At 51.2% G+C, this 25,561-nt stretch overlaps 1 protein-coding gene across 1 annotated transcript in view; it reads right to left on the minus strand.

The window, feature by feature from the left end:
- Window positions 1-676: 676 nt before the first annotated feature.
- Window positions 677-25,561, minus strand: part of LOC308590433 (maestro heat-like repeat family member 5) — a 41,397-nt gene continuing 16,512 nt past the window's right edge. Inside the window, exons 4-12 of the mRNA XM_081200476.1 lie at window positions 21,480-21,620; window positions 20,328-20,447; window positions 19,580-19,653; window positions 19,352-19,487; window positions 18,524-18,619; window positions 17,605-17,709; window positions 9,811-9,946; window positions 8,808-8,929; window positions 677-1,188 (exon numbers count right to left, since the gene is read on the minus strand). Of these exons, the coding sequence (XP_081056602.1) occupies window positions 997-1,188; window positions 8,808-8,929; window positions 9,811-9,946; window positions 17,605-17,709; window positions 18,524-18,619; window positions 19,352-19,487; window positions 19,580-19,653; window positions 20,328-20,447; window positions 21,480-21,620 (1,122 nt within the window). The 3' untranslated portion in view covers window positions 677-996. The remainder of the gene's footprint in view (window positions 1,189-8,807; window positions 8,930-9,810; window positions 9,947-17,604; window positions 17,710-18,523; window positions 18,620-19,351; window positions 19,488-19,579; window positions 19,654-20,327; window positions 20,448-21,479; window positions 21,621-25,561) is intronic.

The raw sequence follows: 25,561 nt of genomic DNA on the forward strand, positions 1-25,561 counted from the left end.
TAGATTGTATTTCAACTTGTAGTATTCTTGGAGTCAGTTCATTCGAAACCCATATTTGATCTATTCTTGACATTGACTGGTTCGATTCAGAAAACTATGTAAATGGTTTCTCCACTTGTGTTCCTTTGGTGGTGAGAGAGGTTGGGGTTGGCCTAGGGTGTAGTTGTTTGTTTGTGATTGGCTGTGGTGATCTTTGTTTTCATGTGAGAGTGGGGTGGGTCCCATACTACGCTCATCTTCTAGTAGTATATATGGGATTATATGGAGTATTTGGCTGGCAATGTAATATGCTTCTATGTTGGGGATTCCCCATCCTCCTTCTGAGGTGGGGAGGTCAGGTATTTGGGGCTTATTTTTGTTTTTTATGTGAGAAGATAAAAGAGTGTAGTTTTCTCTGCCCTCTGCGGAGTTGTGTTGGGGGAATCCAGATTGGGAGGGTTTGGAATAGGTAGGTTAGTTTTGGGAGGGTATCATTTTGATCATAGCAAAGTTTTATTAATTGACCTCAGTGTTGTCCATATTGTGTTTCCTTTGCACTGAAATGAACAGGGTGGAATAATGTAATTAAAATACTGCCAAAGCAGACAGCGAGATGAAAAACAGGGTGTTTGATTTTTGGAAGCTGAACTGCAGCAGGATGGAAACAGAGGCGCGAGCCACAGACACGGAAATTGAAGAAGAAGAAGAGTTTGGATTTGATATCCTGCTTTATCACTACCCTAAGGAGTCTCAAAGCGGCTCACATTCTCCTTTCCCTTCCTCCCCCACAACAAACACTCTATGAGGTGAGTGGGGCTGAGAGACTTCAGAGAAGTGTGACTGGCCCAAGGTCACCCAGCAGCTGCATGTGGAGGAGCGGGGAAGCGAACCCGGTTCCCCAGATTACGAGACTACCGCTCTTAACCACTACACGACACTGGCTCTTCTTACTTCCCACACAATGCCTTCTTACTTCCCAGAAAGAAGCTAATTCTAAGTCTGAAGAGAATGTTTAATTTAGAAGAAACCCGCTCCCCCTGCCTCCGTTTTGAGCCTTACGCTTTCCATCTCCATGCCACATTCCTCAAGGAAGGACCTTAGGAGCTTTCCTGCAGCCTGAGAGACTGCTCTGTCTTCCACTGTCAGGTTGTCAATCGCCTTCAACACGACTTCGTTGATCTGGCTGGGCGTGAGGTGCTCCCCAAAAGCCTGGCACAAAGAAGAAAGAAGAGGGAGTTTTCTTCTGCTCCACACTCTGACCACGTTTCAGTAGTCCAAGGGTGCCTTCACAAACCAAGTGAAAGACATCTCCACTCTGCCTTGAGAGGGTTGAACTAAGTGACCCCCGCGTCCCTTCCAACTCTACAATTCAGTGATTCTATTTATGTGTTTATTTAAGTAGCTGAAAGGTTTTACAACAAACAAAACTAAAAGTCAGGTGACGCCTTGCTATTTTCGATCCACATCTTAAATTGGTTATGACATTGGAACATGAAGAGGTTCAATCTAAAATCAGACTAGAAAATTTTAAAAAAATTCTCGCAGGAACAGAGAGGGTGAATAATAGTGGCTATCCGTTATATAACCAATGCCAAACAGACTGGGTGGGAACCTGCCAGCTGTGTGCTTAGTTCTTAATATACAACAAAAACACCCACCACAAGGTTGGCATAGTTCATTGGCTTGGCAGTGCCTCGTGAAAGATGCACTGAATGAGTCAACTTTTCCTATTCTTTTTCCGCCCTGAGGAGCCCATGCATGGTTTTCTCTCCTCCCCGTTTTAGTCTCATGAGGTAGGTTAGACTGAGAGACTGTGACTGACTTGTGAGTTTCAGGGCTGAGTGGGGATCTGAACCCTAGGTCTCCCAGCACCTGGTAGAATTTCAATAAGTAGAATTCTGCATGCAGTTTAGGCTACCGGGCACTTGTCTTTGAGCAATTGATTCTAATACAATGCATTTCTGAATGTTATTTACACTAATAGCTCGCACATGTATTTTTTTACACACTGTTTGGCATTGTGAAATTCAAGGACATGTGAATTTCAAAGGCGGGTTGTGTTTCAGTTCTCCTATTGTTTCTGAAAGCCTCGATTTGATAGTTTGGCTTCCAGTGTGAACTGCTCTGAATCTCTCCCTCATCCCTAGAAGGCGTGGGCTGCCTGAGGGCAGGCTGAAGTTGGTGGGGCAGGGCCCCATTGGCCCGAATGAGCAAATCTTTGCTAACTGGGAGTGGCTGCGGTCTTAGCAATAAAGAGTACTGTCAGAGCTGCTTGAAGATCCTAGCTCACAGAGGATCACGCTAGCCAGCGATCATTAGGTAAAAGTCTTTATTGAATTACAGTTTCCATTCTCACGCTGCTGCGCGCAAACTCTACGTCTAGTAGCTAGATCGGCGAAGCTCCGTCTGAATCTCCGCCCCTTGTGCACCAACTTAATATCCTAGCCTTGCTCCACCTTTTCCGCCTGACTGTCCTCCTCTGGGTCCCTCTACCCCCCGGGGCTTCTTCCTTCCGGGATTCTTCTGACGCTGACCCGGACCCTCCTGCCTCCTTGCGCCGGGCTTTAGGACCTGGTTCCCTTTCGGGGCTGCTTACTGCGCCGCCTTCCTCTGCATTTGAACTTGGCGCGCGCGCCCAACCTTCCACCTTCCTCTTAACCGTTTCTTCGCTCCCCGATGGAGGTGTGGCCACTCCTGACTCATGCCCTCCCTCCTGTGGCGAGCTGCCAGCGCTTCCCCCCTGGCTCCCTTCCTCTTCCCTGCTTCCTGGCGGTGACGCTGGTCCCGATTTCCAGCTGCTCCCCCCTGAGTCCCTTCTGGCTCTATCTTCCTGGGGTGCCCCCCTTGACTCCCCCCTTGCCCTGGCCACTGGTGCTCCTTTCTGTGAATCCTCTGATTCACTGGAAAGACTAGGAGATCTCGGGTCGTCGTCATCACTCATCTTTTCTTCTGCTTCCTCCCCTTCGCTCTCTGTTTCCTCCCTTGCCCGTGCCTCTGCTCCTAAACCCCTGACATCCATCCCCCCCTCGAAGCCCCCCATTCCCCCCTCCCCTCCTTCCGGTGCTGGAGCTGGGGGCTGCTGTTGCAAAGGGACGAACGTCGGATATCGGTCGCTTCCCGTGGCGGGCCTCCATCTGAAGTCTTCCGGTTCTTCCTCCCTGCTCTCGTCGACGACAGTCACCTCCGCTTCCATCTCTGTGCCGCCGTGCTCGAAACCAGGGTCGTCCCCGAAAATGTCCATGTCCGTCTCTCCCTCACTTCCTCCTGGCGGCGTTGCTCGTCCTGGACCCTCCAGCCACTTCCTGCGCCACTGCTCCTCTGGTCTATCGTCCCACCAATACGAGGGTTCTGAGGCAGATCCCGAGGGTGACCCCTCCGGGGAACGGACGTCTCGTGTCGGTTCCTCGTCCGAGTCGAACCCCCGGAACGTGCTGGCCGAAAGCGTGGGCGTGAAAAGCCAGTCGTCGAAAAAGTCTGCTGGCATAGGTCTATGTGGGAAGAGGGCATGAAACTCGTCTTTGAGCAGAGGTTCGTCTAAGGCGTAGCCCGGCACCCAGCTGTTCGCACTGGCCGGGGTGCCCTCCTTGGCGAGAAAGTATTCTACCCCCTCTTCCCCCCATCTGGAGTCCAAAATCTCCGTGACTTCGTTGATGCGCTCCTTCTGTGCCACTCCCGCGTGCCCTGTTCTGTCTCTGGCCGGACTCGGCGCCGTTCCGGGTTCCTGGAACCTGTGCGGTGCCTTGTAGGGAGTGAGCACCGATCTGTGGAATACCGGATGCATTCTGGAACCCTCCGGAAGTGCCAGTCTGAAAGCTACCGGGTTGACCTGCTCTTCGACTTGGTAGGGCCCCAGTTGCTTATGCCCTAGTTTCTTCTTGGCCAACGACCTGGCCGGCACTGCGTGGGCTGCTAACCAAACCCAGTCTCCCACGTGGAGCTCTTCTCCAACCCTTCTGTGCTTGTCTGCTTGTACCTTGTATGCATGCTTGGCCAGCTCCAGGTGGCGCCGCAGCTGATCGTGGACTTCCTGCAGCTCCGACGCGAACGCATCTGCTGTCTGCGGCTCCCCCTCCCCCATTCTTTCCAGTCCCGGGAAGGTTCTGGGGTGCCTCCCGTTGTTGGCGAAGAACGGCGTGACCCCCGTGGACACGTGCTTCGTGTTGTTGTAGGCGAACTCGGCAAGCGGTAGGTAATCCACCCACGTCGCAGGCTGTTGATTCGCATAACATCTCAGGTACTGCTGCATGATGGCATTGACCCGCTCCGCTTGCCCGTTGGTCTGCGGGTGTCTCGCCGACGCCAGGTTGATCTTGACGTTCAGGAAGCCCATCAGCTTCTGCCAGAAATTCGAGATGAACTGCCGCCCCCGGTCGGACAGAATAGACCGTGGCAGACCGTGAACCTTGAACACGTGGTCTATGAACAGTTTGGCGGTTTGCTCCGCCGTGGCCACCTTAGCACACGGAATGAAATGGGCCATCTTGGAAAACAGGTCCACCACCACCAGCACTGCCGTCTTGCCCCTTGAGCTGGGCAGATCCGTGACAAAGTCCAGGGCCACCCTTTCCCAAGGTTCGACCGGAGTTTGCAGCGGTTCCAACAGTCCGGCCGGCGGTTTGTGCACTGGCTTGGCCCTCTGGCAGGTGTCACACCTCGCCACGTAGTCTGCGACCTCCCCTCTCATTCCAGGCCACCAGAAATCCCTGGCTACTAATTCCACCGTCTTCTCCTTGCCAAAGTGCCCGGCCGTGGGCGCGTCGTGCAGCTGCTGCAGCACCTTGGCTCGAAGTTCGTCTCCCGGCACGTAGATGGCCCCTTTACGGATGAGCAATCCATCTCTTAGCTGGAAACCGTCGGCCGCTGCCTTGCCCCTTTGCACCTCTGCCATCTTTGCTTGTGCGAAGGAGTCCCCCTGCAACGCTCGTCGCACCGCCTCTAGGTCCACGGTCGCCGCGGCGCACGCCCACACTGTCGGTGCGAAGATGTGCATGGCGGCCGCTGGTGTTGCGTCCTCCAGATACTGTGGCTTACGGGAGAGAGCGTCTGCCATGATGTTGGTGTCCCCCGGGACATACTCTATTCGGAAGTCGAAGTTCGCAAAGAACTCAGCCCAACGTATCTGCCTCTGGTTCAGGAACTGTGCCGTGCGCCAGTGCTCTAGATTCTTGTGGTCCGTGCAAACCTGCACCGTGTGCTTGGCGCCGATTAGAAAGTGCCTCCACGCCTTGAACGCTGCGTGAATGGCCAGCAACTCCCTGTCCCATATGGTGTAGTTCTGCTCGGACTTGCTGAGCTTCCTGGAGTAAAACGCTCCCGGTCGCCACACCCCCTGCGGGTCTTTCTGCAGCAGGACCGCCCCCATGGCTCTGTCCGAAGCGTCTGTCTCCACCCTCATCGGCTTGCTGGGGTTGACATGAAGCAGCTGCTCTTCCGACGCGAAGAGACGCTTGAGTGCCTGGAAGGACTGCTCCGCCTGCTCTGTCCAAATGAACTTCTTTTTCTTGGAGCTAAGCGTGTCAGTGATGGCCGCCGTCTGCATCGCGAAGCCCTTGATAAACTTGCGATAGAAGTTCGCAAAGCCGACAAACCGTTGGACCTCCTTTCGGTTGCGCGGGCTCTTCCAATCCAACACCGCTCGAACCTTGGCGCTGTCCATGGCGAGCCCCTTGTCAGACAGCTTGTAGCCCAGAAAATCCACCTCCGTCACGTCGAATTGGCACTTCTCCAGCTTGGCGTAGAGCCTATGTTGCTTTAGCCTGCTCAGCACTTCCTTGACGTGTTTGTCATGCTCCTGCTGCGACTCCGAAAAGATCAGGATGTCATCTAAGAAACAGACGCACGTCTTGTAGAGAAGTCCCGCCAACACGTGATGCATAAATGCTTGAAAAACGTGGGAGCCATTTTGCAATCCAAAAGGCATAACTCTATATTCGTAGGTCCCCAGTGGCGTGAACATGGCTGTCTTCCACTCATCACCCTCCCGCATGCGAATGAGGTTGTACGCCCCCCGCAGGTCCAACTTGGTGAACACTCTGCCCTTCCGTACCTTTGCGAGGAGGTCGTCAATTCGGGGCATGGGGAAGTCCGATGGCCTAGTCACACTGTTCAAAATCCTGTAATCCACTACGAGTCTCTTTTGGGGCGTGTCCCGCTTCTTAACAAAGAATACGGGACTGCCCCCCACTGCCTTGGACTCCCGGATGAAGCCGCGCTGCAAATTATGATCAATGAACTCCTTGAGTTCTTGCAGTTCGTCCTCTGACATGGAATACAGTCTCCCTTTAGGCAGCGCCGCCCCCGGCAGCAGGTCAATTTTGCAGTCATATGGTCTGTGAGGGGGTAGCCTGTCTGCCTCCTTCTCGCAGAAAACTTCCAAAAATTCAGCGTACTTGTGGGGAATCGCTTGCAGCGTGCCTAGCAGCAGCTGTGACTCCTCTTCCTCTCCTTCCTGCCTGGGCACAATGCAGTGTTCAGCACAAAAGGAAGAGCCGAAGGTCAGCTGCCTCTGGTACCAAGCCATCGTTGGGCTGTGCTTGTCCAGCCAACTCATGCCCAATACAACGGGCGTGTCAGATAGTTGAGTGACGTTGAAGCTGATGATTTCTCTGTGATTCCCAAGTCGCATCACCATTGGTGGCGTCTGCTTCACCACTTGCCCCCCGAGCAGCTCCCTGCCATCCACCGTGACAACCTGCAGGGGCAGTGTGGCCGGCAGCAACTGCACAGCGTGCCTGTCGACAAAGTCCTGCCCTATAAAGTCCGCATTGCTGCCTGAGTCAATGGTGATTGGCACGTCTATGGTGATTCCATTGGGCAGCTGGAGAGATGCTGTGAGCCTCACTACTGGTTTGGGCGGGAGGGGGTTCACGGGCTGTAAAATCTCTGGGGACTGCGTCACTAACACGTCTGGCTGGGCCCCAGTGCCTCTTCCTCCAGCCAGACTGCGTCGTTTCCCTGCTGTGGTCCTCCTTGCTGCGTTGCTGCAGTCACCATTGCTGAGGCTGCAGTGAGCTTGTGGGGCCTCTGGGGACACTCTTTTGCCATATGCCCTGGTTCCTCACAGACGTAACACTTCCTGTTCCCTCTAGGAGGCATCGCTTTCACTGCTGCCGGTGCTAGGGCTCTGGTTGCTGACTGAGCCCTTGCACCTCCAACCTCCATAGGTTCGGCTCCTCCTCCTGGCGGAGGCGTGGATTGCGCCCGCGCTGCTTCTCTGGGAAGGAAGGAGGGGCCCCCGGCTGGTTCGCGCCCTCCACGCCCTTCGTCCTTGCTCCACGGACGTCCTTCCAGCCTCACCCCCACTGCCAGTGCCCTCTGAACGACCTCCTGGGTGGTTCGGGGTCTCTCCCCCCTCGCGATCTCATCTTTAATCGAGTTGTGCAGCCCCTCCCAAAAGAGGTCTCTTACAGGAGCCGAATCTCTGTCCCATTCCAGGGCACTGACCAAGGCGAAAAAGCGGGCATGATACTGCCTGACGCTGGCCCTCCCTTGTCTCAGCCCATGCACCTCCTTCCGTGCCAGATCCACGTCAATACTTGATAAAAAGCACCCATCCATCGCTTTAATAAAGGCATCCGCATTCTGGAGCGCCGGATCCTTATCTCTCCATAAATTACGTAGCCATGCTTTCGCATCCCCATGCAGATGGGACATGATGAACCCCACTCTCTCTTGTTCATCTCTAAAGTCTTTATGCAGCAGTTGCAGTGCGCACAGTACGTCGGCTCTAAAGTTGGGATACTGTTGCAGGTTCCCATCGAAGTGAGAGACCAGCCCGCCTGTCCGTCTCGCCAACCCAATTCCCTCCTGCCGGGGTGTCTGCTTTGTCAGCACGTCTAACCTGACCTGGAGATCCCTGCAGGCGGCAGCTGCCTCCTCCTCTCTCTTCCTGGATGCGAGAACCTCGGCGTTCAGTTGTGCCACTGCTTTTCTGAGGTCCTCTATCTGCTGCTCAGCCGTCATGTCGTCTGCCGTTCGTGAGCTCGCTAGTAGGCACCTGTTTCTCCCCCCTCCTCGAGGCTGTAGATGCCCACAATGGGGAGACGGAGCTTACTGTCAGAGCTGCTTGAAGATCCTAGCTCACAGAGGATCACGCTAGCCAGCGATCATTAGGTAAAAGTCTTTATTGAATTACAGTTTCCATTCTCACGCTGCTGCGCGCAAACTCTACGTCTAGTAGCTAGATCGGCGAAGCTCCGTCTGAATCTCCGCCCCTTGTGCACCAACTTAATATCCTAGCCTTGCTCCACCTTTTCCGCCTGACTGTCCTCCTCTGGGTCCCTCTACCCCCCGGGGCTTCTTCCTTCCGGGATTCTTCTGACGCTGACCCGGACCCTCCTGCCTCCTTGCGCCGGGCTTTAGGACCTGGTTCCCTTTCGGGGCTGCTTACTGCGCCGCCTTCCTCTGCATTTGAACTTGGCGCGCGCGCCCAACCTTCCACCTTCCTCTTAACCGTTTCTTCGCTCCCCGATGGAGGTGTGGCCACTCCTGACTCATGCCCTCCCTCCTGTGGCGAGCTGCCAGCGCTTCCCCCCTGGCTCCCTTCCTCTTCCCTGCTTCCTGGCGGTGACGCTGGTCCCGATTTCCAGCTGCTCCCCCCTGAGTCCCTTCTGGCTCTATCTTCCTGGGGTGCCCCCCTTGACTCCCCCCTTGCCCTGGCCACTGGTGCTCCTTTCTGTGAATCCTCTGATTCACTGGAAAGACTAGGAGATCTCGGGTCGTCGTCATCACTCATCTTTTCTTCTGCTTCCTCCCCTTCGCTCTCTGTTTCCTCCCTTGCCCGTGCCTCTGCTCCTAAACCCCTGACAAGTACAAAAAGCCACCCCTACCTTGGCCACTTTTGCGATGTTGAAGTGGAAGAGGGAGGGCCCAGGGATGAAGAAGTCTTCTCGGACCCATCTGACCATGTTGCCTTTCTTATTTTTATTCCCCCTCTTCTCCAGTTCCTTACCTAAGCAGGGTCGGGTTTTGGAATATGCATGCAAAAGAAACCAGCATTAGTGCTCCCTGCTCAAAACCTCCAGTTTTCCCACTGGGACCAACAAAAACAATTATCGATTTCACCTAAAAAATTATAATTCAGAACTGGGAAAAAGGTTCAGAAGGGGGCAACCAAAAGGACTGTGGTGCTTGTAGAGCTGGTTGCAGCATTTGGGGGGGGGGTCCATTTAGAAAAACGGCGAGGAAGAGGAGACACAATGTATGGCATGGAGAAAGTGGAGAGAGAAAGCTTTCTCTCTCACCGTCAGAACATGAGAACAACTGGACCTCCAATGAAACTGAAGTTTCAGGATGGTCCTTCTTCTTGCAGTGCACAGCTAAACTCTGGAACTCCCTGCCACAGGAGGCACTGATGGCCACGGACCAAGATGGCTTTCAAAGAAGATGAGGCAAATTCATGGAAGAGAAGGCTACCCATGGCTATTAGCCAGGATGGCTATGCTCTGCCTCCATGGTCAGAGGCAGCAAAGTACAGGAGTAGAAAGAGCTTGAATTCTGCTTGCTGGATTCCCACAGGCATCTGGCCAACCCCTGTGGGAACAGGATGCTGGACTGGGCTGGGCCACTGGTCAGGTCCAGAAGGCTTTTCTGATGTTCTTCAGCAGTGAATCCCTCCCCCAAGACTGCCCTCTCGTCTCTGGCCAACAGGGTGTTGGCGTTAGGCCAGTGCTGGCACGAATTCTGGCCCTCCTGAACTCCCTGATCAACCCCAGCAGCAGCCAGCATGGGCAACACTCAGGGATGATGGGAGTTGGAGCAGCCTCTGGAGAGCTACAGACCTCCCACCCTGCGGCTTACAAGAAACAAGCCATTTCCCAGCATCGCCCTCACCCATTTTGGCTATCATGATGTAATGGAGATGGTACAAGGCCTCCGCTGACTGCACGCCAATCTCCTTCACGTTGTCTGTGAGGTGAAGGGACAAGAGCGCCACCAGCCTCCCAAGAAGGGGGAAATCCTGGGATACCTAGGAGGTGGAGAGAGAGAGATGCACAGTCAGCCCTCGTCCCACAGAGCCCAGCAAGAGAAAACCATCTGGCATGCTTTCAGTCGGCAAAGGTGGCAGAGGGGCGCAGGGCAAGAGAGCTGTGCTTAGGTGGCCCACCCTAGGCTTGCCCCAGGGCTTTTTCCCCAGCCAGAACTCACTGGAACTCAGTTCTGGCTGTTGAATGGTTGAATGTTGAATGGCTGTGTCAGCATTTGGGTGTAGTATATAAGGAGCAGCACCTAGCTCTCCCATTACCCTGGGGGATGGGTTGGTGGTTGGGTCTGGTTTGTTGTTGATCTGTCCTGGAGTGTCAACACAAGGGGGCTTGTGAAGAAGGCACAGCAGACACTGTACTTTTTGAGAATTCTAAGGAAAAACCATCTTCCGCAGAAACTGCTGCTTGCCTTCTATCACTGTGCCATTGAGAGCGTGCTCACTTATGGCTTATGTGTGTGGTACGGAAGCTGTACTACCCGGGACAGGTTGGGGTTGTGCAGAGTTGTTAAGGCAGCAGAGAGCATTGTTGGCTGCCCACTCTCCACCTTAGAGCAGATTTATGCCACAAGGTGCCATAGGAAGGCACTGGACATAGTAAAAGATCCATCGCATCCTGGTCACTGTCTCTTCGAGCTCCTGCCGTCGGGACGGAGATACAGGACAATGAAGACAAGAACGAGCCGTCTTAAGAACAGCTTCTTCCCCAGAGCGATCTCGGCCCTGAATGGGAAGCCTGGACTTTGAAAGTCATCTAATCTTCCTTGCTGTATTATACTGTATTGTTTTAATTAGTTTTTTTATAGTTGTTTTGATTTTGTGTGGAGTGCCCTACCTGGGTGGATGGAGCAGCCAAGTAATTTCGTTGTCCCCGAGAGGGGCAATGACAATAAATATGTTGTTGTTGTTGTTGTTGTTGTTGTTGTTGTTGTTGTTGTTGTTGTTTTGTTGATGATGATGATGTATTTAGTGTATAAGGAGTTTTTGTTTTTGTTATTAAAACCTTGTTTAAGTTATTTTTGAGTCCCTTTTTAATGCATGGTCTCCCCAGCAAGCTCTCTGCAGTGCTACTATACTGCAAATAGCTAACATCTTTGGTTATGGGCCCAGCTGCTGAGTGGATGACTGCATATTTTTGGACTCTGAGAAAGGTTTGAAAACTCCTTCTCCTGTTAGTGTAGTTTCTATGGGTCTGGAAGAGTTCCAGAATGGTTGACCGGGTTCCAGAAGCCGAGAAGGCTCTGGTGTTCCCACAGCTAACAGATGAGAACTATAGTTTATGGTCTTTTCGGGTGGAGGCGCTTTTGACCTCTAGAGAAGTATGGACCTATGGACTTCTGGGTTAGCGCAATTGGCTAATGGCGGATTCCCTCCGAGCTCCGGAGGGAATCTGCTCGACAGGGGCTGGGTCTTGCCGCGCCGGCGACGTGGGGACCCTTAAAAACCACGGGCGCGGATGCCCGTGGACATGGTGACTCGGCGGGCACTGTTAGCGCCCTCCCAACCCGCGAAGGAGCCTTTTTAAAGGCTACGGAACGGGGGACGGGGAGTGGCGCGGTGTTGTGAGTCTACTGCTTCCCCTGCCGAGCGAAGCCGCATGCCATTTGTCGGAGAGCGCTGACATCTTCCTTTAAAAAATTTGGACTCAAAATCAAGAACAACAACCCGTGAGTACCGTATTTTGCGCCCCATAAGACGCTCCGGCCCATAAGACGCACCTAGTTTTTTTGGGGGGAAATAAAGGGAAAAAATTATTTCCCCCCCAGGCGCGGGGCTGGGGCAGCCCGAGCTTCCCCCGACCCCAGCCCCCAAACAGGCAGCTCTCTGCAAGCTGTGGGAGCCCAGCGGTGGTTCCCGCTGCTTGAGGAGAGATCCGCGAAGCCTGCACGTGCTGGGATCAGCGCTTGCAGGCTTCGGGATGCCTGCAACTCTCCCCAAGCAGTGGGAACGTTCCCGCTGCTTGGGGAGAGATCCGCGAAGCCTGCACGTGCTGGGATCAGCGCGGGCAGGCTTCGGGATGCCTGCAACTCTCCCCAAGCAGTGGGAACGTTCCCGCTGCTTGGGGAGAGATCCGCGAAGCCTGCGCGTGCTGGGATCAGCGCGCGCAGGCTTCGGGATGCCTGCAACTCTCCCCAAGCAGTGGGAACGTTCCCGCTGCTTGGGGAGAGATCCGCGAAGCCTGCGCGTGCTGGGATCAGCGCGCGCAGGCTTCGGGATGCCTGCAACTCTCCCCAAGCAGCGGGAACGTTCCCGCTGCTTGGGGAGAGATCCGCGAAGCCTGCGCGTGCTGGGATCAGCGCGCGCAGGCTTCGGGATGCCTGCAACTCTCCCCAAGCAGTGGGAACGTTCCCGCTGCTTGGGGAGAGATCCGCGAAGCCTGCGCGTGCTGGGATCAGCGCGCGCAGGCTTCGGGATGCCTGCAACTCTCCCCAAGCAGTGGGAACATTCCCGCTGCTTGGGGAGAGATCCGCGAAGCCTGCGCGTGCTGGGATCAGCGCGCGCAGGCTTCGGGATGCCTGCAACTCTCCCCAAGCAGTGGGAACGTTCCCGCTGCTTGGGGAGAGATCCGCGAAGCCTACACGTGCTGGGATCAGCGCTTGCAGGCTTCGGGATGCCTGCAACTCTCCCCAAGCAGTGGGAACGTTCCCGCTGCTTGGGGAGAGATCCGCGAAGCCTGCACGTGCTGGGATCAGCGCTTGCAGGCTTCGGGATGCCGGCAACTCTCCCCAAGCAGTGGGAACGTTCCCGCTGCTTGGGGAGAGATCCGCGAAGCCTGCACGTGCTGGGATCAGCGCTTGCAGGCTTCGGGATGCCGGCAACTCTCCCCAAGCAGTGGGAACGTTCCCGCTGCTTGGGGAGAGATCCGCGAAGCCTGCACGTGCTGGGATCAGCGCGCGCAGGCTTCGGGATGCCTGCAACTCTCCCCAAGCAGTGGGAACGTTCCCGCTGCTTGGGGAGAGATCCGCGAAGCCTGCACGTGCTGGGATCAGCGCGCGCAGGCTTCGGGATGCCGGCAACTCTCCCCAAGCAGTGGGAACGTTCCCGCTGCTTGAGGAGAGGTCCGCGAAGCCTGGAGAGCGAGAGGGGTCGGTGCGCACCTACCGCTCTCGCTCTCCAGGCTTCAGCGAAAGCCTGCATTCGCCCCATAAGACGCACCCACATTTCCCCTTCATTTTTGGAGGGGAAAAAGTGCGTCTTATAGGGCGAAAAATACGGTAATTTGGAAATTGGACTAAAATTATTCTCTTTTTTGTGGATCTGGCACGAGCGGGGGAGGTGCAAAGAGGAAGTCCGTCTCCCCCCCCCCCATTGTAAACAGTTTAAAGCAAGGATTTGCCAACTAAGGTTGAGAGAAGAGCTGTTTTTTTCCCTGATTGGATAAAAGTTATTAATTTCCACGGATTTAAAAGTCTAAGTTACTGTGCTGGAGGACAAGAGTTTATTTGCTTTGATTAAGTGCCACTTTTCCCGAGACCGGGAGTAACCCGTGAAAGGAGCCTGCTGAGGGTTTACAGAAGATTTTGACAGCTGTCAAATTAGCTGTCAAAGTCGAAAAAAACTGAAAGTTTTGGTTTTGCCGGTCATATCGTTACAAGGTATTGAAAGTAAAGAAAGATTGATACAAATAAATTTGACTCTTGGATTGGAAGTGAAAGGAATACTAAGTAACCAGAATCCCTCTAGAGGGGATTCACGGACATTACAAGAATGGAAATAGGTCGGAAAATTCTGGCAGATCTGGATGAGGTCGTCTTTCTCATGGGAAAGCTGCGAAAGATGTATGAGCAAGGCCATGTTTTGTCTACAAGTCCTACAAAACCAAAGTCAACAGTAAATATACCTTCTGAGCTGGAAAATGACTTGATGTTCAAAACACAGGCAGCTGGACAAGAAAAGAAACCAAAGACTGAAGAGGAGGAAAAGATACTTGCTGAACAGGAGGAGCAGAAAGGAGGGGCGGTCGAAATGTCACAGAAGGTAAACGATAGCCGGAGGCCTGTCAAGATGGTTTCAAGCTCGACCAAGGTGGAAGCTGGAGTCTTTGGGACACATGGATTTAAGAAACAGAGCTTGAGCTCCACCTTTAAACAAGTAGGCTTGGCTGGAAGGATCATGGACATTATAGAGAGAGCGCCCCTTCGAGTTTGGGTGTCAATCATAAGGGACTTTCAAAGAAGCCGGCTGAAAGGGACTGAGAGAGATTTGAGAGCCTCGGACGTAAGGTCACCAGGCTAAATAGATGGACTAAATGGACTACGGTTTGGGATTGAAACCGGGGAGAGAAGGGTGGGGTTTGGAAATCCAAAGGGGGCCTGATCTTTTTTATGCTGTGTCAAATTTCATGTTGTTTATCATTATAAGAATGGGGAATTCGTGGAAGGGAAATAGGGTCAACCTTAGAAAAAGTTTTTTACATATGATTAAGGTATATAAATTAAAAGTTGATTTATAAACTGAACTAAATATAATAATGAATTAAGGGTTAAAATCTAATACAAATAAACACACTAACAAATTAAGGTTAAGACATTAGGGATAAAAACTTATTGAACAAATAATTGGATCTGGAATACAAGAAGGGGAGGTGAGGGGAAGTCGTGAAAAGAAGTTATTGAAAATGAGATTTTAAAGGTGGAAATTTTTGTGTTTTTCTTTGTCTTTTTGTTTTGTTTTTTGTACCTTTTGAAACTTTAATAAATATTACTTTTTTTAAAAAAGGAGAAGTATGGACCTATGTAACTGATGACCCTCCTGACCCTGTAACTAATGCTTGGTTGAAAGGAGATGCAAAAGCCAGGGCAATAATTAATTTGGCAGTTAGCGACCAGCAAGTAGTCTATATAAGAAATAAGAAAACGGCCAAAGAAATGTGGGACAGTCTTGCAGCAGTGCATATTAGAAAAGAGTCAGCATCTGCATTGATGTTTTTCAAGCAGCTGTACCAGACCAAGTTGCAGCCTGGTGGTGATTTGGCAGCACACTTGAGATGTCTGGAGGCAATACGCTGCAAATTAATTCAAAGGGACATGGAGATACCTGATATTCAGTATGTTTTTATCATTCTTTGTTCCCTTAATGAGGACTTTGATGGTGTAGCTAGCCAGATATCTGCCGTTCCACCAGCACAATTAACTGTGGAAGGGGTAACGGCAAGATTAATGGGCGAGTTGGATAGAAGGGAGGCTTGTGCCATAAGCACTCCTGTTTCCAGAAACAATGAGAAATGCCATATGCAAACTTGTGGTGATACGGCTGCATTTAAAGCTGCAAAGCGTTATTGGTTCTGCAATAAGCAGGGACATTTTGCAAAAGGACTGCACATCCATTGCAGATGAACATTTAAATACTGTGTATGCCAATAAGGCGGTTTTTGAGCCAAAAAGCTACTATGATGTTCAGAATTTACCTAAGCACCAAGTTGTAAATTGGTATAAAGCTATCAACTCTGAGATAGCTTCTTTAAAAGAGCATAACACCTGGTCTCTTGTACCACAAACCCCAGATATGAGACTTATTGATTCAAAATGGGTTTAAGAAAATGCAAATGGGAAGGATACGCCTATGGTGTGTGGTTTCACCTTTACAGGTGAAGATAAGCCATTTCCTAACAAAACTTTGTATCGTTCTTGTCAGGGGTTCAGGAGCAGAGGCGAGGGCAAGGGAGGAAACAGAGAGCGAGGGGGAGGAGGCAGAAGAAAAGATGAGTGATGACGACGACCCGAGATCCCCGAGTCTTTCCAGTGAATCAGAAGATTCACAGAAAGGAGCACCAGTGGCCAGAGCAAGGGGGGAGCCTAGGGGGACACCCCAGGAAGAAGGGTCCAGAGGGGGCTCAGAGGGGAGCAGTTGGAAATCGGGACCAGCGTCACCAACAGAGAGCAGGGGAGAAGAAGGGCGCCAGGTATCAAGCGCTGGCAGCTCGCAACAGGAGGGAGGGCACGAGTCAGGAGTGGCCACACCTCCATCGGAGAGTGAAGAAACGGTCAGATGGAAAGTGGAAGGTTGGGCGCGCGCGCCAAGTTCAAATGCACAGGAAGGTGGGGCAGTAAGCAGCCCGGAAAGGGAGCCAGGTCCTAAAGCCCGGCGCAAGGAGACAGGAGGGTCCGGGGGGTCTGCGTCAGAAGAGTCCCGGAAGGAAGAGACCCCGGGGGGCAGAGGGACCCAGAGAAGAACGGTCAGGCGGAAAAGGTGGAGTAAAGCTAGGTTAGTAAGCTGGTGCACAGGGGGCGGAGACTCAGACGGAGCTTCGCCGGTCTAACCCTTAAGACGTAGAGTTGCGCGCAGCAGCTTGAGAATGGAAACTGTAACTCAATAAAGACTTTTATAAAGTGACCGCTGGCTAGCGTGATCCTCTGTGAGCTAGGATCAGGAAGCAGCTCTGACAGTTCTGCTATAGGCAAGCTAAATTTCATTCAAAGAATCTCAAGACCAGATATAACTTATGCCTTTCACTTTCTGGCAAAATTTGTGGGAAAGCCCACTACACAATGTTTCTCTGCTCTTAAGAGAGTGGTAGTGTACCTTAAACATACCAAACATTATAGGTTGCAGTTTACATCATGTATTGACAAAGGTTTTGAAATTTTCTGCGATGCATCTCATGCAGTGGAACAAAATAATTGCAGGGATGTGTCTGGTATGGTGTTTTGTTATAACGGTTGTCCATTTGAATGGAAGTCCCAGACACAAACCATTATTTGTCTCTCCACAACAGAGAGTGAATTATGTGCATGCGTTCAGGCCACTCATGATGTGGAATGGTATCTGCAAGTATTTGCAGACCTACAGATGAAAGTAACACTACCAGTAAGAGTTTACCTTGATTCCCAGAGCGGACTTGCTATCCTGTGTTCAGAGACCAATACGCAGCGCACTAGAGTCTTAAGGTTACGTTTACAGTTTGTAAAGAAACTAATTGCTGACGAAATGATTGTATTTCAATATGTTCCAGGTGACAATCAAATTGCAGACATTTTTACTAAAGCACTTCCAAAGGTTACTCATGAAAGACATGTACAAAATATGCTTTACGATTTTGTTCCACAATGATGAACCGCAGGGGAAATGTTGAATGGTTTCTTTAAATGTAAAGGTTCATCATTGTTCCACCAGTTGTGTATGTCTTTAAGGGGCCAGAGCAAGGGCCAGAGCAAACTAACGAGACCCAGCTTTACAGCTGTGAAACACAGCAGGTGCTGAGTTGTATTGATTAAGCTGTGTCAACATTTGGGTGTAGTATATAAGGAGCAGCCCCTAGCTCTTCCGTTACCCTGGGGGATGGGTTGGTGGTTGGGTCTGGTTTGTTGTTGGTGTATTTAGGAGTTTTTGTTTTTGTTATTAAAACCTTGTTTAAGTTATTTTTGAGTCCCTTTTTAATGCATGGTCTCCCCAGCAAGCTCTCTGCAGTGCTACTATACTGCAAATAGCTAACACTGGCACCTCTCAGGTGGGCACTATTGCCATTATAAGAGAATGAGGGAGGTGAGTTCATGGTGAGTCCTGGCACCTCTTTTTCTAGAAAAATAGCACTGGCTGGCACCTTTCCCTGGGATGGCCATGCCATACAGCTTTCATCTAGTTCACACCTGAACTTTCCAACGCAATATGATTTGAAATTGCAGCATTAAGCCTTGGTCACTCACATCAAAGTCCAAATGCTCGGAGACATATTTTATGAGTACGTTGGTGGTCTTGACTGCTCTTTGCCTCTCACTGATTTTTGTGGAGTCAATCCAGCCATTTGTGTGCTGTGAGAGAGAAATCATCGTCATCACATGGAAGGACAACCCTTAATCCAGGTTTGCAAATTCACAAAGCTTCATAGAGGGGACAAATTGCAAAAAGGAGTTGTTTTGTAAAGGAGAAAGTTTGCTGCAATTTGTTTATTATTATTATTATTATTATTATTAATACCCCACCTCTTTCCCAGACAGGGACTCGAGGCAGCTTACAAACAAAACAAGAACAACTAAAGACACAGAAAAAAGAAGCCGTTTAAAAAAAAGCATTAGTAGAATTAGATATTAATTGGCTCTTGGGTTGCTTTTGTTTTATTATGCATTTTCTGTTCTGATTTTGTATTTTTATGTTGTGAACCGCCCTGCAATCTGTCATTGGTGTGTTTGTGTGTGTGATAATTGCAACAATACAACATACACCTCACCACAGCCATAGCAATGGAATGCAGGAAGCATCCTTAGACCAAGCCCAGCCATTGATCCACAGGTAATGAGGACTGGCAGTTGGCCCTTTGGGCTTTCAGACAGAGAGCCTTTTCCCAGCCCCACCTGGAGATGCTGAGGACTGAACCGGGGACCTTGGGCATGCAAGACAGATGCTCTGTCCCGAGCCATGGCCCTTCCCCATACGCCATCAGCAGAGGACATATCTTGTGTGCCTTGCACAAGCATTGCTAGCAGAACAGAGGCCCACTTGACCATCAGCACCCACAACCAGCGAGTTGGCTACAGATGCCCTCCGTGCAATCATTTCAAGAGGGTCTGTCCTCCGGCATGGGAGCTGCTGCTTCCCCCTGCTCTGACACCTTGGGGGCTCCCTTACCACTAATATCTCCTGCAGTGTCTCCAGAGAGGGGGCCTCCGACAGCAAGCTGGTGAGCATGTTGAGCCAGATGTAGACGGTGTCTTGATAACAGTCCTGGAAGGAGAGAAGCAAAAGCACTTAGAAGCTGAAGACCCCCATGGAAATCCCGTATGCTCTGGAGCCTTCTAGCCCAAATTTGTAACAAAGCTTATGCAGGGGTTCAAGCACGGCACACAAAGAGTCATAAACATCAAACGTTTCTTGATGTATGTAAGGTTACAGGTCATGCGATATAAAGATACAGGACTCCACACTGGGCTCAACTTCCTTGGGGTGTTCCAAGGCAGAGGGCCGCCTTGGTGGTGGGGCCCACCCCGTGGAACACCCTCCTGTCAGATGTCAGAGAGATACATCATTATACTTCCGTCTGAAGACATCTGAAGGCAGCCCTGCATAGGGAAGTTTTAAATATTTGACGTCTGGCTGTGTTTTAATTTGTTGGAAGCCGCCCAGAGTGGCTAGAGTAACCCAGTCAGATGGGCAGCATATAAACAAACAAGCAAACAAATAAAATGAAATGCAGCGTAGGAGGGAGGCATGAGAGTCACAAAATGCAGGCATGCAGGAATCATACGTGGATGCATTCTAGCAAAGGTGAAATGCAATAAATATGGAAACATGATTAAAATCAAAAATATACACCCCAAGTCTCTGGCTGTTACATCATTGTGATGGGTCAAGTGTCTCAGGCAGCATTCTTTGCGGCTTACACGGCTCAGACTCTTTGCCCTCAAATCCTTTAACCTGGCAACCCCATTTTCCTCCAGAAGCAGAAGGTCCAGTCACCTGGCTCTGCGTTGGTGGCACAGAGCTCCCGGCCTTGATCTTTGTAACCTGCAGTGATGGCAATTGGAAGACCTTCGGGATGGTTCTCTTGATCAGCTGAGCCCGGAGCAGGGGGCCCATGCATGGTCTCAAGGCACTGAGAAGAGAAAGAAGGGGAGAGGAAAGGATCAGCACCCAGCAGTCCATAAACCTGGTGAAGAAATATGTACTGTGCCTGGCCGTACTTACGTCAGGCGAGTGATGTTTTCCATCGCCTGGTGCAGGATGGTGAGTGATGCCACTGGCTCCTCTTTGATAACCTCCTGTGGTGGGGAAGCACACAGCATGTCAGGGACCTGGAGGCGCCATCCCTGCCGCCACTACCACACCAAGCCCTGAGGTGTGCTCTCTATCCAGCCCACTTGACAACTTCTTTGCAACTGGCAAGTGGGTCCTCCTAGGGGAGAAGAGTGGGCTTCCTGGATCTGGGAAGAAGATCCCTTTTTCTCCTGGGCAGAAGAGCAGAAGACCAGCCTTCTGGACCAGGCCAAGGGCCCATCTCGTCCAGCCTCCTCACAGTGGCCAACCAGACGCCTGTGAGAAGCCAGGGAGCAGACCATGAGCCCCCCAAGAGCCCTCTCCCCGCCTGTGGCTTCCAGCAACTATATGCAGAAACATGGCTTCCTTCCTCTGTGGAGGTCGAACATAGCAATCATGGCTGGGAGCCCTCGACAGCCCTCTCCTCCGGGGAGAACCTAGCCTCTTTTCCTTAGGCGCTGGTGACAGCCTGCTGAGGTTGCCACAAGGGAGGGCTGCCTTTCAAGAGGGTTTGGAAACTTCAGCTGGAGCAGAAGGTGACCACCCAGAAATGGTTTGGGGCCAGATGGTCAGAACATGCAACCCAGAGCTAGACCTACACAGCTATTTTTAAGAAAAAACGCTCTGAAAAGAAACCCCAGGAGATTCCCCCTCTTTTTTTCTTTTTCTTTCTACTCACGATGATGCAGAAGGTGAGCTCCTCTTTGTGGGGGAAGGTGACATGTCCCACATTCGATTGCAGAAGCGCCTTGGTTATTAGAGTTGCTGCCTTCATAAAGCTCTTCTTCAAATCCTCGTTCTGAAAGGAGAAGGGATTTTGTAAAATTGAGTTTGAATCAAAATCACAAGGCAACATAAAGCCACACTGACCCTAACCCTAATTCTAATCCTTACCCTAACCCTAACCCAATCCAAAAATTAACCCTAACCCAGAAATGGTCTTGTTAGATAGTTAAATTCATGTTGAATTGCTGTTTTAGGGTTTCTTTTTAAAAAGTCTGGAAAGAATTAATCCATTTTGCATTACTTTCTATGGGAAAGCGTGCCTTGGTTTGGAACACTTTGGTTTCAGAATGGATCAAGTTTGAGAACCAAGGTACCACTGTAATGCCCCATCTGGTCCTAAGGGTGGAGCCAGTATACACCCCAGTCTACAACCCTTTGGTGGATGAAGCCAAAGACCCTGCCCTAGGGCACAGTCTGAAGGCAATGTGGTGCAAGGACCTTGACGGAGCTCAGGAGGTCTGCTCAGTGCCTGGATGGTGACCACGGGGGAAATGGTTGCACACCTCCTGGAGTAATATGACAGGAGAAAGGCAGGATGTACCGTATTTTTTCATGTATAAGACACCCCCTATTAGGGGGGACTCCCAATTAAGAAAATGGGGGGGGGGGAGGATTGCCCAGAGTTGCTGAGCTTTTGGAAGGGAGGATTACCCACAGTTGTTCAGCTATTTGGGGGGAGGGGATTCCAAAAATTGCTCACCCGCTGGACCTATGCTGCCACTTACACACGTCGCAAAACCCACCTATTGTCTGTCCCTCGCCGGCAGAAACTGCCAATCGCCTTCCCAATTTCCGCAGCGACAGCCAGTCAACACCACCCCTTGCCGCAGCCACCAATAACACGCACAATAGCCACTGACTATCTCCGGCTTGCAGCGGCAACCAAACCCATGTCCCCCCTATGCACTATCTGTGTATAAGATGACCCTCATTTTTAAACATCATTTTTTAATAATAATAAAAAACACCTTGTCTTATACACGGAAAAGTATGGTATAGCTGAGAGAACAAACAACAGGAGTCCGTGTGATAATCAGAGCCATACCTTCCTGCTGTTCTGGAATTGGAAGAGGAGCTCCTGTGTTAACTGGTCTATAAAAAGCGGGAGCTCATCCTGCCGTGCCCCGATTGCCATTTGCCCACAGCAAAGGATGACGGTGATGCTGGCATTGGTCTCGCTAGTATTCTGGAGGGAAAGGATGGGGAAAGTGAGTTTGGGAACCTTAAGTGCAATTGGAGACAAATCACCATTTAGTTGGGACCTTTTAGCAGCTGGGAAAATATTAGTAGAATCATAGAATCCTAGAGTTGGAAGAGACCACAAGGGCCATCGAGTCCAACCCCCTGCCAAGCAGGAAACACCATCAGAGCACTCCTGACATATGGTTGTCAAGCCTCTGCTTAAAGACCTCCAAAGTAGGAGACTCCACCACACTCCTTGGCAGCAAATTCCACTGTCAAACAGCTCTTACTGTCAGGAAGTTCTTCCTAATGTTTAGGTGGAATCTTCTTTCTTGTAGTTTGGATCCATTGCTCCGTGTCCGCTTCTCTGGAGCAGCAGAAAACAACCTTTCTCCCTCCTCTATGTGACATCCTTTTATATATTTGAACATGGCTATCATATCACCCCTTAACCTCCTCTTCTCCAGGCTAAACATGCCCAGCTCCCTTAGCCGTTCCTCATAAGGCATCGTTTCGAGGCCTTTGACCATTTTGGTTGCCCTCCTCTGGACACGTTCCAGTTTGTCAGTGTCCTTCTTGAACTGTGGTGCCCAGAACTGGACACAGTACTCCAGGTGTGGTCTGACCAGAGCAGAATACAGTGGCACTATTACTTCCCTTGATCTAGATGCTATACTCCTATTGATGCAGCCCAGAATTGCATTGGCTTTTTTAGCTGCCGCGTCACACTGTTGGCTCATGTCAAGTTTGTGGTCAACCAAGACTCCTAGATCCTTTTCACATGTACTGCTCTCAAGCCAGGTGTCCCCCATCTTGTATTTGTGCCTCTCATTTTTTTTGCCCAAGTGCAATACTTTACATTTCTCCCTGTTAAAATTCATCTTGTTAGTCAGTAAGTTGTTGTGCGAAAGGTGGAGGGCGCAAGGAGAAGGGGACAACAGAGGACGAGATGGCTGGACAGTGTTCTCGAAGCTACCAGCCATGAGTTTGACCAAGCTGCGGGAGGCAGTGGAAGACAGGAGTGCCTGGCGTGCTCTGGTCCAGGGGGTCACGAAGAGTCGGACACGACTAAACGACTAAGCAACAACAACAAGTTGTTGTGCAGACTTACAAATTTTGTATTTTTTTTCCTCCAGGAAACTCAAACTGCTGGCAAGCCAGGCCTCCCCCATCCTACATATGTGCATCGGGTTCTTCCTGCCTAAATGTAGAGCCTGACATTTGACCCTATTGAATTTCATTTTGTTAGTTTGGGCCCAGTTCTCCAATCTGTTAAGGTTATCTTGAATCCCGATTCTGTCTTCTGTGGCATTGGCTACCCTTCCCAGTTTGGTGTCATCTGCAAATTTGATGAGCATCCCCTCAATTCCTTCATCCAAGTCATTTATTTTTAAAAAAAGTGGAACAACAACGGGCCCAGGACAGAACCCTGTGACACCCCACTGGTCAATTTTTCCCCAGGATGACAAGTGTCAGGGGTTTAGGAGCAGAGGCAAGGGCAAGGGAGGAAACAGAGAGCGAAGGGGAGGAGGCAGAAGAAAAGATGAGTGATGACGACGACCCGAGATCTCCGAGTCTTTCCAGTGAATCAGAGGATTCACAGAAGGGAGCACCAGTGGCCAGGGCAAGGGGGGAGTTTAGGGGGGCACCCCAGGAAGATAGAGCCAGAGGGGACTCAGAGGAGAGCAGTTGGAAATCGGGACCAGCGTCACCGCTAGGGAGCAGGGAGGAGGAAGGGAGCCAGGGGGCAAGCGCTGGCAGCTCACCACAGGAGGGAGGGCATGAGTCAGGAGTGGCCACACCTCCATCGGGGAGCGAAGAAACAGTTAGGCGGAAAGTGGAAGGTTGGGCGCGCGCGCCAAGTTCAAATGCAGAGGAAGGCGGCGCAGTAAGCAGCCCGGAAAGGGAGCCAGGTCCTAAAGCCCGGCGCAAGGAGGCAGGAGGGTCCGGGTCAGCGTCAGAAGAATCCCGGAAGGAAGAAACCCCGGGGGGCAGAGGGACCCAGAGGAGAACAGTCAGGCGGAAAAGGTGGAGCAGGGCTAGGATATTAAGTTGGTGCACAAGGGGCGGAGAATCAGACGGAGCTTCGCCGATCTAGCTACTAGACGTAGAGTTGCACGCAGCAGCAAGAGAATGGAAACTGTAACTCAATAAAGACTTTTACCTAATGATCGCTGGCTAGCGTGATCCTCTGTGAGCTAGGATCTTCGAGCAGCTCTGACAACAAGGAACCATGAAGGTGTTCTCTTTGGGTTTGGTCAGTCAACCAGGGAGAAAGTACAGGACAGTGTAGGGTAGACTGACCACTGGTGCTCTTTTCCATGGGAGCTGCTTTTTTAAAATTAAAATGAACTGGGTGGATCTGCTCATCTTCTCCCTAGTGAGGGTTGGGAAATTTCCTTGGTCATTTCCCAACTCACAGCAAAAACCCAGGGGTACCACACTCCTGGGTTTCATTTCTCTTGGATGGCAGAGCACAAGAGAGTTCAGGGCTGCGTTCAGATGTAACAAGAAACCAGAGGGCATCAACATAGGTTGGCCTCTAGCTCCCATCAGCCTCAGCCAGTATGGCCAGTGGTCAGGAGGGATGGGAGTTGCAGTCTGTAGCATCGGAAGGGCACCATTTTGGTTACCTCTGTGATAAACTATGGTTTATTATTGTGTGAATGAGCCTTGGACTCATCGGCTCCTGCTCCCTTCTCCTCTAGCACAGTTGCAAAAAGGAGACCGGAAGCTTGAGGGAAGTTAACTGAAAGTGGAAGGAAAAGGTTCTGATCCCCTTCCAGCTGGGTTGGAGAATTGGAGAGTCGGGGGCACATGACCCAAGGCCCCCTCAGGTTATGGAACTGTTAGATCCGCACGCAGTTACTATGCCTTTGTAATAATTTGCTTAATTGACAAATATATGGAGGTGAACACAGAGAGTGACACTCAACTATGCTTTGCTTCAAGTAGACCTGTTGAAATGAATGGGCCTAACTTAGTCATCTTCATTAAATTCAATGGGTCTACTCTAGAACATAGTTGAATGGGGCCAGCAGGCACTCCCGTAAGCAGAAGAACCCTTGCACGAGAGCAAATTTGGCAGCTGCCCTGCCCCGGGATGCAGCTGAAACCTCTCCCCTCTTTCTCTCTGCCTCTCCCAGCCTGCCGACTGCCTTCTCTCTTGGTTTCTGCTCCCTCCCCTCAGTTGGAGTGGTGTCCCCTCTTCCAAACTCTAAGAGGTTCTTCATTCAAAGCTTTCTGACAGCACAACACTCTCCCTTGGGAGGTTGTGGACTCTCCGTTGGAGGTTGGATGGCCATCTCTCAGGGATGCTTGAGCTGAGATTCCTGCATTGGAGGGGGTTGGACTAGATGACCCTTGGGGTCCCCCATTAGCTTCCACTATTGAGGAAATGCCAACCAACCATCTGACAACCAACCTAAAAACATGGGCCAGTGTACTTTTGTATTGCATGTACTCTGGGGATGACCAATGGTTTCTAACGATTCCGTTTGACTGACTGACTGAGTCAAGGGATCAGATCAGATCTAGGATCTGGAGCCACAGAGACAGGACTGCTGGAGCCCACTTCAGAAGGATGACTGAGACATACCCACAGAGGAAGTTGTCTGGCTTCCATACTGAGAGGATGAGCAGATCTAATTGCCTTTTTGGAATGGTAAGGATCCCATCCCTTGAAAAAGAGCATATTTGGAAATGGGGCAGGATTTGTTCTTCTCCAACACAGCTCTGTTTTCCTAGATCAGAGGAACCCAGAGGCTGCTTCACATGCTTTGGTGTGGATGTAAATAGCTGCTAAGGATCCAATTTGCCAGGATCTTCGTCTAACCATTGGCCATGCTGTCAGGGGCTGATGGGAGTTCCAACTCAAAACACACGGATGGGGAAGGGGCACCAGGCTGGGGGTGGCTGACCTACACTCTTGCTATGCTCCTTCCT

The sequence above is a fragment of the Podarcis bocagei genome, assembly GCF_964188305.1.
Source record: "Podarcis bocagei genome assembly, chromosome: 7".
Taxonomy (NCBI): Eukaryota; Metazoa; Chordata; class Lepidosauria; order Squamata; family Lacertidae; genus Podarcis; species Podarcis bocagei.